At 38.5% G+C, this 20,037-nt stretch overlaps 1 protein-coding gene across 1 annotated transcript in view; it reads right to left on the bottom strand.

The window, feature by feature from the left end:
• Positions 1 to 6,630: 6,630 nt before the first annotated feature.
• ZNF33B (zinc finger protein 33B) overlaps positions 6,631 to 20,037 on the bottom strand; it is a 50,691-nt gene continuing 37,284 nt past the window's right edge. The window contains 2 exon segments of the mRNA XM_043925587.1: positions 6,631 to 10,912; positions 10,914 to 12,985. Of these exon segments, the coding sequence (XP_043781522.1) occupies positions 10,802 to 10,912; positions 10,914 to 12,985 (2,183 nt within the window). The 3' untranslated portion in view covers positions 6,631 to 10,801.

Raw genomic sequence — 20,037 nt, forward strand, 5'->3', positions numbered from 1 at the left:
CAGATACAGATGCTGTCGCAAAGAGCTGGACACAACAGAGTGACTAACACTTTCACTTCTCACTTGGAGCCTCTGGCAGTCTTCTTGTGAGCCACTTTCTGAAAAATCAGTCACTTGATCTCTGGAGTGTATGCATGTTTTAAATCGGATGGGGTGACAATTTTCTAATTTACAGGCAATTATACCTCTATCATTTATTAAGTTAACATCAAAACTTTTAGTAACGTAACACCTCATTTACCACTGAACAATATTCCATTGTGTAGATGTGCCACATTTTGCTTATCCATTTACCTACTGAAAGGTATCTTGGTTGATTCTAATTTTGGAAATATTAAACCTGCTATATTTTTATGCCTGCTTTTGTGTTAATGTAAGCTTTAGAATAAGTTGAGTAATCACCTAGGACAGCAATGGCTAGATTGTATAAGACTATGTTTCTTTGTAAGACATTGCCAAAGCTTGCAAGTATCTTCAACTTTAATTTACTTAAACTCATGATCCAATACATTCATTCATTCAACACTCATTGAGTTGAAAAACAACATGCCAGTTTTAGGCACTGGATTCATAGTAGTGCGTAAAGTAGATAAAATTCCAAGCTCTGAATGTAGTTTATATTCTATTGAGGAATACAGAATAATGAGACCATATTAAAATACTTTGTATGCTAAATGACACCTTGAGAAAAAAAATTGAAACATCAAAGTGGGATAAAGTTAACACAAAAGGAAAAACTATGGAGACAATAAAAAGATCAGGGGTTGGGGTGGAGATGGAAGGATGAAAAGACAGCACAGAGGACTTTTACAGCAATGAAAATACTCACTATGGTACCATAATGATGGATAAATGTCATCAACACATGTCTAAACCCATATGATACACAATACCAAGAGTGACATGTAATGTAACTGATAGACTTTTATGATGTGTCAATGTAGGTTCATCAATTGTAACATATATGCCCCTCTGCTGGGGGATGCTGATAACGGGAGGGTGTATGTGTGTGAGGGGGAGGAAATGGGAAATCCCTGCACTTTCCCCTCAATTTTGCTATGAATCTAAAACTTCTCTAAAAAAATTATCTTAATTTCTTTTTTAAAAGCTGCCAGAAGACTGATTCGATCTTTAGTACACATGTGTACTAGTCTGCCAAGGCTGCTGCCTTAGTCCACTGCGGCTGCTATAACAAACTACTAACAGGCTGGATAGCTTATAAGCAACGGAACTTTATTTTGCACAATTCTGGAGGTTGGGAAGTCCAAGGCCAATGCAGGAGCATGGCTGCATTCTGGTGAGAACAGTCTTCCTGGTTAACAGACGGCACCTTCTCATTGTGTTCTATGTGCTGGAAAGGCTGGGGAGCTCTGTGAGGCCCCATTCATGAGCATTCCACTCTCCAGACATAATCACCTCTCAACGACCCCACCTTCTAACACCATCACACTGAAGATGACGCCAACATATGAATTTAGGGGTGGGAGGAGGGGACACAAACATTCAGCTGTCAAAACAAAGTACCACCACAGATGAGGTGACTTAATGCAACTTTATTTGACTCAGTTTTGGAAACTGGAAGTCCAAGGTCAAGGTGTTCGTAGGTTTGTTTTCCCAAGGCCTCTCTCCTTGGCTTGCAGATGGCTGCCTTCTGTGTTCTTGCATGCCCTTTTATTTATGCATGCTTGTCTCTGGTGTCTCTTTCTCTTATAAGAATACCAGTCATGTTGGATTAGGGCCCACCCTTATGACCTCATTTCACTTTACCACTTTAAAGGCCCTATCTCCGAAACAGTCACATTGGGATAGATTTGGGGGGAAAACAATTCAGTCCATGATAATATACAACTGATTATAAGTATTTTTCACAAAATACTATTTACCAGTATCTCTAATGAATTCTGACATTATGTTTTATTTCATTTCTTTAAAAATATTAGCTCTGATTCACTGAACTGATTTCCCAGTTCCTTTATAGGCCAAGGTGGTTGCTTAGTAACGTGTTACCTAGACTAGGCTCAACTACATTTCTGAGTTCCCTTTTCTGTATGTTTCCCATTAGGGTGGGCCATAAAAGATATTCTTGTGCAAGACTTGGAGGGTGTAAGTGATGTAATAGCCATTTTGTATCTTCGTAACATGTTGCTGCTGATCTACTGACCACCTCAGTGGCATGAGACACCACTAGAACTATGACCGTTCCATATAGGTCCTATGGCATCTCTGATGCTCACACCAGATACGTGCGATCTCCTCACTAATTGAGGGACCCAGCTTCTGAAGGACTCCATACCAAAGCCAGAGGCAATAAGAACTGTCTCCAGGTTTAGCCCCTCCTTGTCGGCACTACTCATGGTTGTGAGTTCTCATTTGTTTTTGCTCTCCTTCATGTCACATCCATCTCCTTTCCCTTATTGTCTGCCCTGAGCACTTTAGTCAGATGTCTTCATCAGGCATGGAGACAACCTCATAGACACCGCTTAACCAGTTCCCACAGTTGTAGAAAGACAAAGCCCTGTAATAAATCCCTTTAGACATACATTCCTCTTATGGTTCTATGTCTCTAATTAAATCCTCCTGAATCACAAATGTGTACCAAATTGGGTGTTGCTTCACCAGGGTTCAATTCCTGGGTTGGGAAGATCCCCTGGAAAAGGAAATGGCAACCCACTCCAGTATTCTTGCCTGGAGAATCTCATGGACAGAGGAGCCTGGTAGGCTACAGTCCATGGGGTTGCAAGAGTCGGACATGACTTAGTGACTAAACCACCACCAATCTGATTAGAGTCAGATTTAAAACCATTAAAGATCCTGTTTCAGTTGTAAAGAGGCACTCATGGTCCATGATGTGCAGTGGCAATACAGTTACTCAAATGATTATCTCTAAGTATCTATTATCATGTGCGTTTAGAAAGCAAATTGTTGGGAATGCAAGAGTTTCTCTCATAGGTATTTTAGTGAACAAAAGGAGCATGAAACTGGTTGTTTATTCTGAATGTGTTGGACAATGTTGGAAAACAACATGAGAAGCTCGGGAATTTAAATTTCCAGCTCAAGATCCACAAACAGACCCTAAAGCTTCAATGATAATTCTGAAAGCACCTCATCCCCTAAAGCTGCAGGGCTGAGATTTATGAAAAGAAATCCAGTGACAAATCTGTTGGGTGGCTTAATTACTATGTACATTGAATTTCCAACTTTATATGGTCTCATTAAAATCAAAATTAGGGCACTGATTAGTAAAGAATCCTGAAAACTTGGATGGGGAAATAACAGAATTCAGTGGAGCTGAATCTTCAATACCTATAAATACTTTCAATATATCTATCAGGCAACCCCTCACCCCCCTCAATCCACTGCTATGGCTTCATGAGGAATTTCCTATGACGAGCTGACCAGTGAAAGAAAAAAAACTCAGGCTTGGATCAGATCATTCTGCATAGTACGCAGCACCACAGCCCCACTCTGAGATGGTCTTGAAAGTCGGTAGTGAAATCACCTGATTTATTTTGCCTGGAAGGAGGAATGGCTGAAGTTGAGTTAACACTTATTTATGCACAGTGCCTAATGGTTTGGCTAAATGATCAAGGACTAAGGAGGGGTACATTGGAAAACCTGCAAAAGGGAGTTCAGGGGAAGAGGTGCACATCTAGACCTTTCCAGATGAGGAGAGTGAAGGTCTTTGTGTACCATGTGAACGCTCACCAAAGGGTGACCTCATCAGAGGACTGAAACATTAAGTGAAGGACACATTCTGTGATGCCAATCTCCTATCAGTCAGGTCCATCACCCAGCCACTTGTCATTGCCAAATGCGCTCATGAACACAGTGGCTGCAGCAGCAGTGAAGGAAATTATGCATGTGCTCAGCAAAGTGGACCTTCACTCAGTAAGACCAATCTGGCTAACGTCACTGTTAAGAGATTAATCTGCCAACAGCAGAGACCAACAATTAATTTGGCACCGTTCCCTGGATGGATCAGTTTAGCCATGTTACAGGTTGATTGCATTAGACCATTCTCATCACAAAATGAACAGTATTTTGTACCTACCATCAAAGATATTTACCCTGCACATGCATTTGCCTTCCCTGCCTGCAATGTATCTGTCAAAACCAACACCAACAGATTTACAGAATGTCTCATCCACCAGCATGATATTCCTTGTACTCTTGGACTCCAGGAGAGACAAGAGGCTGCTAAAGTCTCCACAGTGAGAGTGTCTTTGAGGGCACTAATGGGAGTGCCTATTGATTTCAATTCAGATCGATTCTTAAGCCTGTTTGTGGAGGAGGCCCTATACAAGTTGGGCATTTGAAAGTAACACCATCAGTGAAATTAAAAACTTTAAGTGGGGGATATGTTGCCTGCAGAGCCCAAAAAGGACTAAAAGATGTATTTATATTAACATTGTGAGTATTAAGAACAGAAAATGAAAAGCAGTCTGTAGCTGCTTCTTGACAGCATCAGGGATGAAACAGCCCTTGTTTTACAAGTGATTTTCAGGAACTCAACTAATGGGCAGATCTCTGTGTGGTGAAATAACTTATGCTTTTTTGGTGAGTATTTATATGCTCTCAATGAATCTGTGAGATGAATTTCCTCAGAGGAGGATATCATCAATGTCATGTCATACCTGTGCTCCTGGAGGAAACTGGATGCAGTTAAGACATTGCCTGCAAAGACTGCGCAATGGTAGAGTTGTTCAGGTATCCCATGGGTAGCCTGGTAAAGGTACCTTGCGTCCCTTGGAGGTGAAGGTAAACTGTGGCTGAAAGGGTGTTAAAAAGAGCACTGAACGGAATGTATTAGCCAAGCTGGAATCACAAAATATTTACTACTTGCTATTTGAATGGAAACAGTAATTTCAGTAACATTGGGTACTAGGTTCTTAGCAGATAGGCCATAGCATTAAGGTTTTAATAACCCACTGTGAAGCACCATCATTACTTCCAGGCTAAGAACAAGCTATACTGGATCCTTAAACAGAGAAATAGTGGCAATGATCACTTGTTCTCTAGGTAGGTATTTACAATGGTTTCAATTGAGGTATATGGTACACTAGGGTCTCCTTTTGTCAATCCAATCTGTAAGTGCCAAAAATTTAATTTTATTATTCTTTGGATCAGAGCATCCATGCTTTCTAGGGGATTATGCTAAAATTAAGTCAGTGTGTGTTATGACCATGCGAAACTTAAGACAATAGTTCTGTTGGTTAAGACGAAACATCCTATTTGTTCCTAAATGACTCAGTCTCCCTGGGTTGCTATAATAAAATACAATGGACCAGGTGGCTTATAAACAACAAAAATTTATTTCTCACAGTTCAAGAGGCTGGGAAGTCCAAGAGCATGGCACCAGAAGATTCCCTGTTTGGTGAGGACTGCTTCCTGTTCACAGAAGGCTGTCTTTTCCTAAGTCCCCATACGGCAGAAGAAGCAAGGAAATTTTCTGGAGTCTCTATTTTAAGAGCACTAACCCCAATCACAAGGGCTCTGTTCTCCTAACTGAATCACTCCCCAAAGCCCCGCCACCAAATACCATCATAGGGATATACACATTCAGTATAGCACTGTATTTTATATTTGATAACACCTCTAAGATTTTAGGGGGTAACATGATTAAGGGGGTACCCAGGTATAAGTATAACTTGAGCCCTGTATTAAGGCTATGAAAATTTACCAATGGTACACTTCAGTATTAAAGTTAATATTAAAGTTAATTTGGAAGGTACAAAAGCCAGTCACAGCACCCTTTTATCTTTTGTTGTACAAATGATTTTAGTATATTCTGGATTTATAATTGAGTCAAAGTGTGGATATAATTTATATAATATTGTACAGAAACTACATCTCAATTTCAAAAACAAACTATGGAACTATATTTCAGTTATTTTGTTGTTTACTCTCCTTGTATCTAAGTCTCTGCCTCCCTCCCTTCATTCTTTCGTTCCATTTATTTCCTCTCTGTGGTTACTTGCTACACTTCAGGAGGGTTCTCTTTACTCTCATCAAATTTATAAATTTCTTTCTTCAGGAAAGGGTTAGGGGCCTGCTCCATGGCAATGGTTGCTTCACATGGTGCAAGGATCCCAGGCCTAAGCTGCATCTGAATTAACCTCTGTGCTGCACCTCAGGATAGGAGTTTTGCACTCTAACCATGAGCACAGAACCTTTTAAACAGGTGGTGCAGCAAAAGCATGCTGGGCCCATAACCCAGAGAGGTTGGCTGACTTAGCATCCTCTGTCTGCTATGGCTGTCTTTTTTTTTGCCATGCAGGTTTCTTTCTCTCTTATTTCTCTCATACAAATTTCCTCAGTTATTCTGGACTTCTAGCCATGTACATCACCCGTGATGTGGACATTCTGGGTAGTTACAAGGGAAAGTACCACAGTCCAGCAGCCAGCCTCACAGGTAGCTCAGACACCACCTGCCAAACAGACTGAACCCCATGGCAAGTCACCCTGGGGGCACAGCCAATGAATAATTCTCTTAGGGACAAGAGCCTCTTGGAGTGGGAAGAGATAGCAACATCCAGAAAAGAACACAGAGCAGAGCAGGCCAAAGTGCAAGCCTACCAGCAGTTGGTGGTTCCATCCCAAGCAGCCTCTGCCACACCACAGAACCTGTTAGACAAGAGCGATTAGCTAAGTGACCAGGTGACCTATCTTAGACGGACAATCCTGCTCACGCCCAGCTGTACTAACTGCCTCCTTGTCACTCTGCTGGTGGCAGGATTCATGCCCTGGGGTAATGCAGCAGCGGAACATGTGACACCTTAAACTGGACAGATGAGCTCTACATAAGCTTACTGGTTATGTCTATTCATAGGCCAGGCGAGAGGACACCACACACCAACCAGGGTCACACAGGTTACCATGCTTGGGAACAAAGGGAAAACCAGGGGTTGTGGGAGATGGCTCTGTAGTATGCAGAGGGTGCAGTGAAGTTTCTGTGAGAAGATGGGAATGGTTTTTCAGAATAATTTTGTGGGCTGGTAGGGAAGTGAAACTTGCCACTGAGGGAAAACCAAGAACTGGTTCCCCAGATAAGGAAGGAGGCCTGTCTGACTACAGTGACCTGGGGGAGGAGAATAGGGAGGGAAATCTGCAGTTAGGCCATCAGAAATCTTAGTTTCAGATGTGAAGAGACTCTATTACACTGGGCCTTAATTTCAAGCCACAGTTGCTATAATTTAAAGTATTCTGAAGACTATAAAAACAACCCAAATGTTCATTAGTGATTATTATAGCTGCAGGGCAGAAACATGTTCAGTGCAGAAATAAGATGCTGTAATGAGAGGTAAGTAATTTAAGGTAATTTCAAAAGAAGATAATAAGGCTTAGAAAAGCAGAAAGCTGTAATCGAAAATATGCCTTAGTGGTTGACAATATATGATTTCTAAGAATGCATTCCCTACCCTACTCCACCCCCACCATGGAAAAACTGGTACTGGATCATGGGAGTTTCAAATTCTGTAAATATATAAGAGAGTAATATGTAGCAGGGTTGTTTATTTAATACACTCCATTTTTTTGAGCAGTTTCAGGGTTACAGAAAAAATTAGCAGAAAGCAGAGTTCCTATATACCCCTTTACCTCTACCTCCCTCCACACTTTTCCCTTATTAATACCGTGCATTAGTGTGGTACATTTTTTATAACTGATGAACCAATACTGATACATTTTTACAACTAAAGTCCATGGTTTACATTAGGGTTGACCCATTGTATTTTACACTTTGTAGGTATGTTTTACACTTTGTAGGTTTTGACAAATGAATGACATGTATCCACCATTATAGTATCCTATAGGATGGTTTCACTGTTCTAAAAATTGTCTGTAATCCACCTATTCATCGCTCTGACCCTCACCCTGACCACCTGGAAACCACTGATTTTTTTAGTGTCTCCACAGTTTTGCCTTTATCAGAATGCATTACAGTTGGAATTATACAGCATAAAACCTTTTCAGATTGACTTGTCTCGTTTAGCCATATGCATCTAAGGTTCTGTATCTCTGTTACTTGATAGCTCATTTCTTTTTATCACCTGCCTAAGCATCATATTCGGTAACCTTTCTGTAACTGCTTTCTAGTGTCAGGAGATTTTTTTTGTTGCTGATTCTCTGGAATTTTCTACATAGATAATCATGTTATCTGTGAACATCAATAGTTTTACCTCTTCCTTCCAAATCTGTGTACCTTTTATTTCCCTTACCTATCTTGCTGCATTAGCTAGGACTTCCTGAAGGTTGCTGAAAAGGTATGGTTACAGGGGACCTCCTTGCCTTGCTCTTTATCTTACTGGAAAAGCATCTAGTTTCTCACCATTAAGTATGATGTTAGCTGTAGGATTTTTATAAAAATTTTTATAAAAAGTTGAGGGAACTTGGTAAAAAGTTTCTGTATTCCTCACTTACTGGGTTTTTTATTTATCATGAATGGATGTTAAGATTTTTTGAAAAGTTTTTCTGCATCTACTGATATGATCATATAATATTTCTTCTTTAGCCTGTTGATATGATGGGTTATATTAATTATTAAATGTTGGATACCTGGATAAATCCCACTTGTTCATATCATGTAGTTCTTTTTATACACTGTTGGATTCAATTTGCAAGCATATTGTTGAGGATTTCTGTATCTATTCATGAGATCCTGGTCTGTACCTTGGCTTTCTTCTAATGTCTTTCCCTGGCTTTACAACTAGGGTAATGCTGGCCTCAAAAAATAAGTAAAAGCTCTCTTTTACATTACGTAAGATACTGTAGAGAAGTGATACTATTTCTCCCTTAATTTGGTAGAATTCATCAGTAAAATCATCTGGGCCTAATACTTTCTGCTTTGGAAGATTAAAAATTGATTCAATTTCTTGAGACATATGCCTATTTAGATTTACCCTTCTGTGAGTTTTGGCAGATTGTTTCTTTCAAGGAATTGGCCCATTTCATTTAGGTTATCAAATCTGTGGGTATAGAGTTGTCCATAACATTCCTTTATACCCTTTTGATGCTGAGGGGATCAGTACTTATGGCTCGCTTTCATTCCTGATGTTAGCAATTTGTATCTTCTCTTTCTCTAGCTAACCTGACTCGAGATTTATCAATTTTATTGACCTGCTCTAAGAACCAGCTTTTGGTTTTATTGATTTTTCTCTACTGGTTTCCTGTTTTCAATTACTCTGATATCTGCCTAAGTTCTCATTATTCTTTTGTTTTTTTATAACTTGGACTTAATTTGCTCTCCTTTACTAGTTTCCCACAATGGAAGCTTAGACTCTGTGTATAATCTAAGATCACTAGATCGTGTAGTCTTAGGTTGTTAGCCTAACGTAATTGTTTACCTAATCTGGTCATGTAATTTAGTATATCGCCTCTACCCTACCAATAGGAGCACTGCTCTAGTTCCGTTCTGGTCAGGCTCCAGCCTCAGTCCTCCTCCCACAGAATCGACAGTCGTAAGGGCCCAGATCTCAGGGCACATCAGACCCTTGAGTTTACAGTCTAATTTATAGCCCTGAGTGTCTAGTCTGAGGCTTCCTTCCTGAACCCTGTCTTGGAAAGCAGTTGCTTACCCAGGGTCTGGATAAATTTAGGCTGAAGGCTAGAGTATTTACATATGTCTACTCAAGGCACATCATGGTCTGCAATGAGCTATGGGTGAAAGAGAAGGGGCAATGGGACTAGGGCCTAGATATTCCCATGCAGAAGATACATTTTATTGAACATTTAGTTATTTTGATTTATAAGTTTTAAAAGGTTAGACATGAGCTTCGTGGGCTTCCTTTTAAACTGTTGCTCCAGGCCTTATATTCAAGGGGAGATGTGCCTAATGTTGTAACAACTGCTAAACTAGGAGCATCTATTTTCTATTCCCAATTATGTTAAGTTCCATTTTGTTAAGAAACATATAGTTTATGTAATGTACATACCTAAGTCCTGTGAACTTAAGGGATGCTTCACTGGTGTTTAATGCTTCTGCCCTAATTATTCAATTTATCTCTGCTTTTAAAAACATTCATATTTAAATCGTTGCCAGGATTAGGGTAGCACAAAGGCTATGGTTATTATTAATAATTAATAATATTTATTAACTTCCTGTGGTGAAATCCTGATTCCTTTGTAATCTTCATGTAATACAGACTCCAGATTCCTTTTTGATTTTACAACCTGTGTTGAAGCTTACTCAAATATATAAACCACAAAATTTCATAGAAATGCACAGACAAACACAAAGATCACATGTAAACACTAGTGAAATCTGAATAAAGTCTGTATCTGACTTAGTAGTAGGGTACCATCCTGTTATGGCTATAAATACGTTACAGTTATATAACACTGTTATTAGAGTATGTTATAGTTATGTAACTATTATTAGAAGAAGCTTTGTAAAGGGCACATCAGAATTCTATGCACTACTACTACTGCAACTTCTTTTGAACCTATTTTACTATTCTTTTTAGTTTTTAAAGGTTTACATTGCACAATATGCATTATAAATTACAATCTGCTGTTTCGTACCAAAGCACAAATTCTAGCTTTTGATGTTACATTACCTCTAAAGAAAATCTGCAATCCGTAAGTCTCAAATGGACAGATTCCTCCCCTATATAAATTCTGACATAACCTAGTTATTTTTGTTAGAACTTTCACAAAATCAAAATCTGTGAGGTTTAATGCCAGTACGTGACATTCAGTGGAATATTATCTGTTAACAAATTGCCCTATACTTGCTGCAGTCTAGAAATTGGTCCTATGTTATTACTTTGGAGTAAAATAAGGCCAGTTGTGTGGATGAAGGTTACTAAACATTCAGAATGTCAACAGAGCTTTCTTCACAGTGTGAATTCTCTGAAATGGAGTAGGTGCTGAATTGTGGCTCAACATTTCTAACATTCACTTCAATCATAAGGTTTTTCTCCTATATGCATTCGCTGATGTACAATAAGGTTTGACTTCTGAGAAAAGGTTTTCCGACATGTGTTACATTCATAGGGCTTCTCCCCTGTGTGTGATCTCTGATGTTTAGCGAGGTCTGATTTACGGTAAAAAATTTTCCCACATTCATTACATTGACAAGACTTCTCTCCTGTGTGAGCCCTGTGATGTACTGTGAGTGATGATTTGTGACTGAAGGATTTCCCACATTCATTACATTCATAGGGCTTTTCTCCTGTGTGCTTCCTCTGATGCAGAGTAAGTCCTGACTTCACACAAAAAGATTTTCCACATTCGTTACATTTATAGGGCTTTTCTTCTATATGTGTTCTCTGATGTACAATTAGAGCTGACTTATGGCAGAAAGCCTTTCCACACTCACTGCATTCATAGGGTTTCTCCCCTATGTGAATTCTCTGGTGCTGAGTGAGCTGTGACTTCTGGCAGAAGGTTTTCCCACATTCGTTGCACTCATAGGGCTTCTCCCCTGTATGTGTTCTATTATGTTTAGTTAGGTATGATTTATTATAGAAGATTTTTCCACATTCATGACATTCATAGGGTTTCTCCCCTGTATGGATTCTATAGTGTTGAGATAGGGTTGACTTATGGCTGAAAAATTTTCCACACTCAGGGCATGCAAAGGGTTTCTCCCCTGTGTGAGTTCTCTGATGTACTGTGAGGTCAGACTTCAAGCAGAAGGTTTTCCCACATTCGTAACATTCATAAGGTTTCAAACCTGTATGAATTATCTGATGTCTGGTGAGTACTGACTTGTGGTAGAAAGTTTTCCCACATGCATTACATTCATAGGGTTTATCTCCTATGTGAGTTCTCTGATGTTGTGTAAGATGTGACTTCTGACAGAAAGACTTCCCACACTCAGGACATTCAAAGGGTTTCTCACCTGTATGAGTTCTCTGATGTACTGTAAGGTGTGAATTCATACAGAAAGATTTTCCACATTCATAACATTCATAGGGTTTTAGTCCTGTGTGTGTTCTCTGATGTTTAGTGAGGTCTGACTTCTGATAAAAAGTTTTCCCACATGCATTACACTGATAGGGTTTCTCCCCCGTATGTGTTCTCTGGTGTAATGTGAGGGCTGACTTGTGGCTGAAGGCTTTCCCACATTCACTGCATTCATACGGTTTCTCCCGTGTGTGTGACCTCTGATGTTTAGTGAGGTTTGATTTCTCCCAGAAAGTTTTTCCACACTCATTACACTGAAAGTGTTTCTCTCCTGTGTGAATCCTTTGATGTCGAGTAAGGTGTGACTTCTCCCAAAAAGCTTTCCCACATTCATTACATTCAAAGTGCTTCTCTCCTTTATGAGTTTTCTGAAGCTGTGAGAGGTAGAACTTCCTCCTGAAATTATTCCCACTTTCACCATATTCACAGTGTTTCAAATGTGCCTCATGATGTTTTAAAAGGGAGGACTTCACACATAAGGATTTCCCACAATCACCAAATTCATAGTGATTTTCCTTTGAGGGAGTTATCTGATGGAACAAGAAGGATGAGCTATCACAGAATCTTCTCCCATATTCATCATATGCACAGTCATTCTCTTCATTGATCTCTGTCTTGTATGTATTGAATACCACCTTTTCATTGAAGGTTTCTTGATGTATGTTATATGCAAAATTTTGCTCTAAAGTTTGAATCTTCTCAAGCTGAACAGAATCCTCATTATGACTGACAATTTTTCCACTTTTAAAAAATTCATTTTTTTCTCTAGTATGACTTTTCTCATGTTTAATATTGAGTAGCAATTTTCCACAGGCATTAAATTCATTGGTCTTTTTTCCTAAAGAGCTTTTTTTATCAATAACCAATTCTGAAATACAGTTGAAGCTCATTCCACATGAGCCACAATGACAGAGTATTTTTCTGTGAGGAAAAGAATTTGTGTCCAACTCAAGTGACTTTCCTAGTACATTACCTTGTTCTTTAGTCAGACTTTTGTTATTGATCAATACAACTTTCCATATGTGTTTAGGCTGGTTTTCTTGGTTCCTTTCTTTCATGCGATCAGTTTTGCAGATTTCTAGAAACAAGAAAAATTTATCTCACCATATGAAAATTAACACATTTCTTATGGAATGAGACCTACCTACAAATGCCCTACATTGATGGTAGCTGAAAAAGGAAGAGCAAACTGTTCTTAGAAAACATACATTTGGTTTCAAGACATTTCTCAGACATATCTGAGGAATAAGAGCAAATCTTTAAATCCGAATCTCTCCATGAATTCTCCATAAAACTTACGGATCAATATAAGGAGAGCAAATACAATAACCAACAACACATTACTTGGGCTTAACTACAGAATACCACTAACTTCAAATCATCATTAAGTAAGTAAATAAATATTCAAATACAAAACAAACTGAGACAGAGTTTCAGTTTTCATAGGTATGCAGAAAGTCAGCTGAGGACTGACTCTTTGCATATCACATATTACCATGTGTTATAAATACACGTAAAAGACGAGACAGAGAACTTAAGAGGTGATTAAACACAAATATCACATTAATCCAAGTCTATGCTCTAATCAGTAATGCTGAAAAAGCTGATGTTGAACAGTTCTATGAAGACCTACAAGACATTCTAGAACTAACACCCAAAAAAGATGTCCTGTTCATTACAGGGGACTGGAATGCAAAAGTAGGAAATCAAGAGATTCCTGGAATAACAGGCAAATTTGGCCTTGGAGTACAAAATGAAGCAGGGCAAAGGATAACAGAATTTTGCCAAGGGAATGCACGGGTAACAGCAAACACCCTCTTCCAACAACACAAGAGAAGACTACACATGGACATCACCAGATGGTCAATACCAAAATCAGACTGACTATATTCTTTGCAGCCAAAGATGGAGAAGCTCTATACAGTCAGCAAAAGCAAGACTGGAAGGTGTCTGTGGATCAGATCATGAATTCACTATTGCCAAATTCAGACTTAAACTGAAAAAAGTAGGGAAAACCACTAGGCCATTCAGGTATGACCTAAATAAAATCCCTATGACTATACAGCAGAAGTGACAAATATATTAAAAGGATTAGATCTGACAGACAGAGTGCCTGAAGAACTATGGACAGAGGTTCGTGACATTGTACAGGAGGCAGTGATCAAGACCATCCCAAAGAAAAAGAAATGCAAAAAGGCAAAATGGTTGTCTGAAGAGGCCTTACAAATAGCTGGTAAAAGAAGAGAAGTAAAAGGCAAAGGAGAAAAAGAAAGATATATGCATTTGAATACAGAGTTCCAAAGAATAGCATAGAGAGACAAGAAAGCCTTCCTCAGTGATCAATGCAAAGAAATAGAGGAAAACAATAGAATAGGAAAGACTAGAGATCTCTTCAAGAAAATCAGAGATACCAAGGAAACATTTCATGCAAAGATGAGCACAATAAAGGACAGAAATGGTATGGGCCTAAAAGAAGCAGAAGATATTAAGAAGTAGTAGCAAGAATACAAAGAACTATATATAAAAAAAGATAATGATGGTGTGATCACTCACCTAGAGCCTCATATCCTGGAGTGCAAAGTCAAGTGGGCCTTAGGAAGCATCACTATGAACAAAGATAGTGGAGGTGATGGAATTCCAGATGAGCTATTTCAAATCCTAAAACATGATGCTGTGAAAGTGCTGCACTCAACATGCCAGCAAATTTGGAAAACTCAGGAATGGCCACAAGACTGGAAAAGGTCAGTTTTTATTCCAATCCCAAAGAAAGGCAATGCCAAAGAAATGTTCAAACTACCGCACAATTGCACTCATCTCACACGCTAGCAAGGTAATGCTCCAAGTTCTCCAAGCCAGGCTTCAACAGTACATGAACCATGAACTTCCAGATGTTCAAGCTGGGTTTAGAAAAGGCAGAGGAGCCAGAGATCACATTGCCAACATCTGCTGGATCATCGAAAAAGCAAGAGAGTGTCAGAAAAACATCTACTTCTGCTTTATTGACTATGCCAAAGCATTTGACTCTGTGGATCACAACAAACTGTGGAAAATTCTTAAAAGAGAAGGGAATACCAGACCACCTTACCTGCCTCCTGAGAAATCTGTATGCAGGTCAAGAAGCAACAGTTAGAACTGGACATGGAACAACAGACTGGTTCCAAATTGGGAAAGGAGTACGTCAAGGCTGTATATTGTCACCCTGCTTATTTAACTTACATGCAGAATACATCATGCAAAATGCCAGTCTGGATGAAGCACAAGCTGGAATCAAAATTACTGGGAGAAATATCAATAATCTCAGATACGCAGATGTTACACCACACTTACGGCAGAAAGCAAAGAACTAAAGAACCTCTTGAGGAAAGTGAAGGGAGAGTGAAAAAGCTAGCTTAAAACTCAACATTCAGAAAACTAAGATCATGGCATCTGGTCCCATCACTTCATGGCAAATAGATGGGGAAACAATGGAAACAGTGACAGACTTTCTTTTCTTGGGCTCCAAAGTCACTGCAGATGGTGACTGCAGCCATGAAATTAAAAGACACTTGCTCTTTGGAAGAAAAGCTATGACAAACCTAGACAGCATATTAAAAAGCAGAGATATTACTCTACCAATAAAGGTCCGTCTAGTCAAAAGCTATGGTTTTTCCAGTAGTCATGTATGGATGCGAGAGTTGGATCATAAAGAAACCTGAGTGCCAAAGAATTGATGATTTTGAATTGTGATGTTGGAGAAGACTCTTGAGAGTCCCTTGGACTGCAAGGATATCAAACCAGTTAGTCCTAAAGGAAATAAGTCCTGAATATTCATTGGAAGGACTGATGCTGAAGCTGAAACTCCAATGCTTTGGCCACCTGATGTGAAGAACTGACTCACTGGAAAAGACCCTGATGCTGGGAAAGATTGAAGGCAGGAGGAGAAGAGGACAACAGAGGATGAGATGGTTGGATGGCATCACTGACTCAATCACATGAGTTGGAGCAAGCTCCGGGAGTTGGTGATGGACAGGGAAGCCTGGCGTTTTGCAGTCCATGGGGTTGCAAAGAGTCGGACAAAGCTTAGTGACTGAACTGAACCACAATTAAAATTACTCCCAGAAAGAAAAAGTTCCATTGTAAGTGGGAAAATACTGAATGATATCTCAGTTTTGATAAAGGTCAGACTACTAGGAAACCCATATGAACGGGCCTGGAGTAATGGGCAACTAAGGAGGCAAGAGCTAGTCAAAACTGTGAAAAAGACCAAGTGACTTCAGGAGTTAAATTGCAAAGAATCTGATAAAAGACCGAATTACTTCCCCCCTCCCAAATTCAAAGGTTGAAGTCTTAATCCCCGATGTGGCTGTACTTGGAGACAAAACTTTTTAGAACTGGTTAAGGTTAAATGAGTTCATAAGGGTACAGCACGAATCCAGTGGAAATGGTATCCTTATTAGAAGAGGAAAGGACACCAGAGCTCACTTGCTCTTCATGTGCTGCAGAGAAAAGGCCATCTGAGGACAGTGAAAAGGTAATGTCTGCAAGCTGAGGGAAGAGACCTCATCAGAAACGAATGCTGCTGGTACTTTCATTTTGAACAACTAGCCTCCAGTACTGTGAGAAAATGAATTTCTGCTCATAAGCCACCCAGTCTATGGTGTTCTGTTAGAGCAGCCCAAGCATACTAATAGCCCAAAGAGAAAACAGATTTGACTGAAAATTTAATAAATGGCAACAAGAAAGGCATAACAGCACCAAAAATAATAACCAAAGACTGAGGACAAAAAAGAAGAAGAAAACAGAATGAGTTAAACTCTGGATTTAAAAAGGTAGTCTGACTGCTGGTGGGAACATAAGCTGGTACAGACACTACAGAAAACAGTTAAGCAGGTTTCTCAAAAAGCTAAAAATAGAGTTGCCATATGATTCAGCAATCCCACTGCTGGGCATATACCCAGACAAAACTGTAATTCAAAAAGATACATGCACTGCTATGCTCACAGCAGTGCTAAGACATGGAAACAACCTAATGTTCATCAACTGATGAATGGATAGAGAAGATGTGGTACATATATATGATGGAATACTACTCAACCATAAAAAAGAATGAAATAGTGCCATTTGCAGCAACATGGATGGACCTAGAGATTATCACACTAAGTGAAGTAAGTCAGACACAGAAAGACAAATACCGTGTAATATCACCTATATGTGGAATCTAATATATAACACAAATGAACGTAACTACAAAACAGAAATGGACTCACAACATAGAGAACAGACTTGTGGTTGCCAAGGGTGAGGGAGAGTGGGCAGGGATGAAGTGGGAGTTTGTGTTTAGCAGGTGCAAACTATCATATACAGAATGGGTAACAATAAGGTCCTACTGTACAGCACAGGGAACTATATTCAATATTCTGTGATAAACCATAATGGAAAAGATGTTTCCATAAATAAATATGTTTATTTATAAATATAAATTTTAAAAAGTTAAAAAAATAAATAAAAAATGTTTATATACATATAACTGAATCACTTTGCTGGATAGTAGCAATTAATACAGCACTGTAAATCAACTATACTTAATACAAAAATAAATTAAAAAATACAGAAAAGTAAATGGAAAAAATAAACTTGTAATTTCATCACCCAGAAAAGAAGTAGGAGCAAAAAATACAATAAATATAATTAAAACAAAATTGTACGTATGATTATAGTCTTTAAAGAGAAAGAACAGAAGATAATGGGATGAATCTAAATTTAAAAAACATCATCTAAGAAAAGGCTTCCCTAGTGGCTCAGTTAGTAAAGAATCTGCCTGCAATGTGGGAGGACCTGGGTTCAAACCTTGGGTTGGGAAGATAACCCAGAGGAAGGCATGGCAACCCATGCCAGTACTCTTGCCTGGAGAATCCCCATGGACAGAGGAGCCTAGCAACTGCAGTCCGTGGGGTCGCAAAGAGCTGGACACAACTGAGTGCCTAAGCATACACAGAGCACAGCCTAAGAAAACCATCCAAAGATAAAAGACTTAATCCACATATTCAAAAGGACCACCATGAACTTGCAAAGACTGAGCTGGAAGAGTCCTCTCTAAGACATATATTAATAAAACTTCTAAAAGGAAGAAAAATTCTCTGGACAAAAAGCCTTATGTCTCAACAAAAACTATCATGTAGGTTTGGCCACAGACTTCGTCACCAATAAACAAAGCAAAGCTCAGTGGAGCATCATATTTTAGAAAAGAAAGTGGGAGTCAATGGGTTTTATCATTTATTTATACTCCCTTAAGCAGCAAGGCTATGTAAAAAGGTTTAGATATTCACAAAGGTAGGTAATACTGTAATCGCAAAACCTTCTAGAAGAGCAGAAACTTAGAGCAACCAAGATCTGACAGGAAACACTGGAAGAAAAACAGAACAGTGAATACATGTAAGACCAAAATAAAGATGAAAACAAGAACAGAAGAATAATACATAAATGTTATATGTTCTAATGAAGCAGAAATAATGTAATTTAATAACTGCAGGAAACAGGAGAGAAAAAAGCAGGAAGTAAGAATAAACTCACAAACAGCCATCTAAATAATAAAGGATGTCACTAAAAGCTGAAAAATCAAATAAAAGGGTTAAGTAAGGAAATGGGCAACTAATGCATTGTATCAGTATAAAAGTGACTACTTAGAACAAAAATGTCGGAATTTCCTAATTGTCTTCCTCCAAAAAGAACAGAAAGAGAGCAAATAAAAAATTCAGTAAACGTGATACACTTATAAATGTAACAAGACAAAAATGAGACCAAATATATGAGTCATGTCAATAATTAAGAAGGAATTTAACTCACTAATTAAAATGATCTTTAAAATGAGTCACAAACAAAACCTAAAGCTATACTGTAGAGAGAAAACACACTTAGGGAAAATGATTTTTAAAAAAAGGCTAAAAACCAGGGAATGGACAGTATCATTCCAAACAAAGGAAGACAAGAGGGAGGCAGCGGTCCAATCTTGGTTACCAGGAGGGAAAGAGAAACACTTTACACTACTAAAATCTGTAAATTTGAGTGGACAATAACAGTTATGAGCATCTACAGAACAAATAACCTTCATGAAGCAGAACTCGGAGAAGCAAGGAGAAATAGAAAAACACTAATAAGAAAAGTATTTAAAGTCAGATTAAAACAAAAAGTTAAAGGTATAAAAGACAGAAATATAACACATTATTAATCCATATCTAAATTTATAATATCAAAGCTTTATGATACAAAATACACTTGCATCACAAGGGTACATGAAACAGTCACAAACACTGACATAGATAACACGCATAGATAATAATGCAGTAAAAACAGAAATTAATGGGGAAGAATGACCTTTCATTTGAACATGAAAAACAACTCTACGAAACTGTTCTTGCATGAGAAGAGAAACATAAACCAAAGATAAGAAAGGTCTAAAACAAAAAACTAATGCAAATATTACTGATGAGGATGTATGGAATACCCATATTAGTCAAAAAGAAATTTCTCAGCATTAGATATTTCTGTCAGTGAAAAGAGAAAGAATGAAAGCAAGTGAATTCTTGATTCTAAAAAATTAGAAAAAGACAATAATGGTGTAAAAGAAAGTAGAAAGCATGAAGGAAGAAATAAAGGTAAAAACAGATAAATAATAAAAATAAAAGTTTAAAAACTTCATTTTTAAGGTCTACTAGTTTTATTAACTCCTTATTGCAAAATTCAGACTTAAATTGAAGAAAATAGGGAAAACTACTAGGCCAATCAGGTATGACCTAAATCAAATCCCTTATGATTATACAGTGGAAGTGACAAATAAATTCAAGGGATTAGATCTGAGAGACAGAGTGCCTGAATAACTATGGACAGAGCTTTGTAACTGTCAGGGAGTGTTTGACGGGAGGATGCCTACGTGCTGTCTCTCATGAGTCCTTTGTCCCTCTTCAAGCGGAACAGTACGCTGCTCCCAGAGACTGAAGTCATTGTGTGAGGCAGGCTTGGGTCTCTTTTAGTAAACATTCTCTTTTTGACAAAATTGCTTAGTCTTGCTCCCCCTTCATGAGATATGGATTGTCTCCTGAACTTGTGACTAGGATTACCCCTTGTTCCCTTGGTAACGGTTACTGTATGTTTGGC

The sequence above is a fragment of the Cervus elaphus genome, chromosome 15 (assembly GCF_910594005.1).
Source record: "Cervus elaphus chromosome 15, mCerEla1.1, whole genome shotgun sequence".
Classification (NCBI taxonomy): Eukaryota; Metazoa; Chordata; class Mammalia; order Artiodactyla; family Cervidae; genus Cervus; species Cervus elaphus.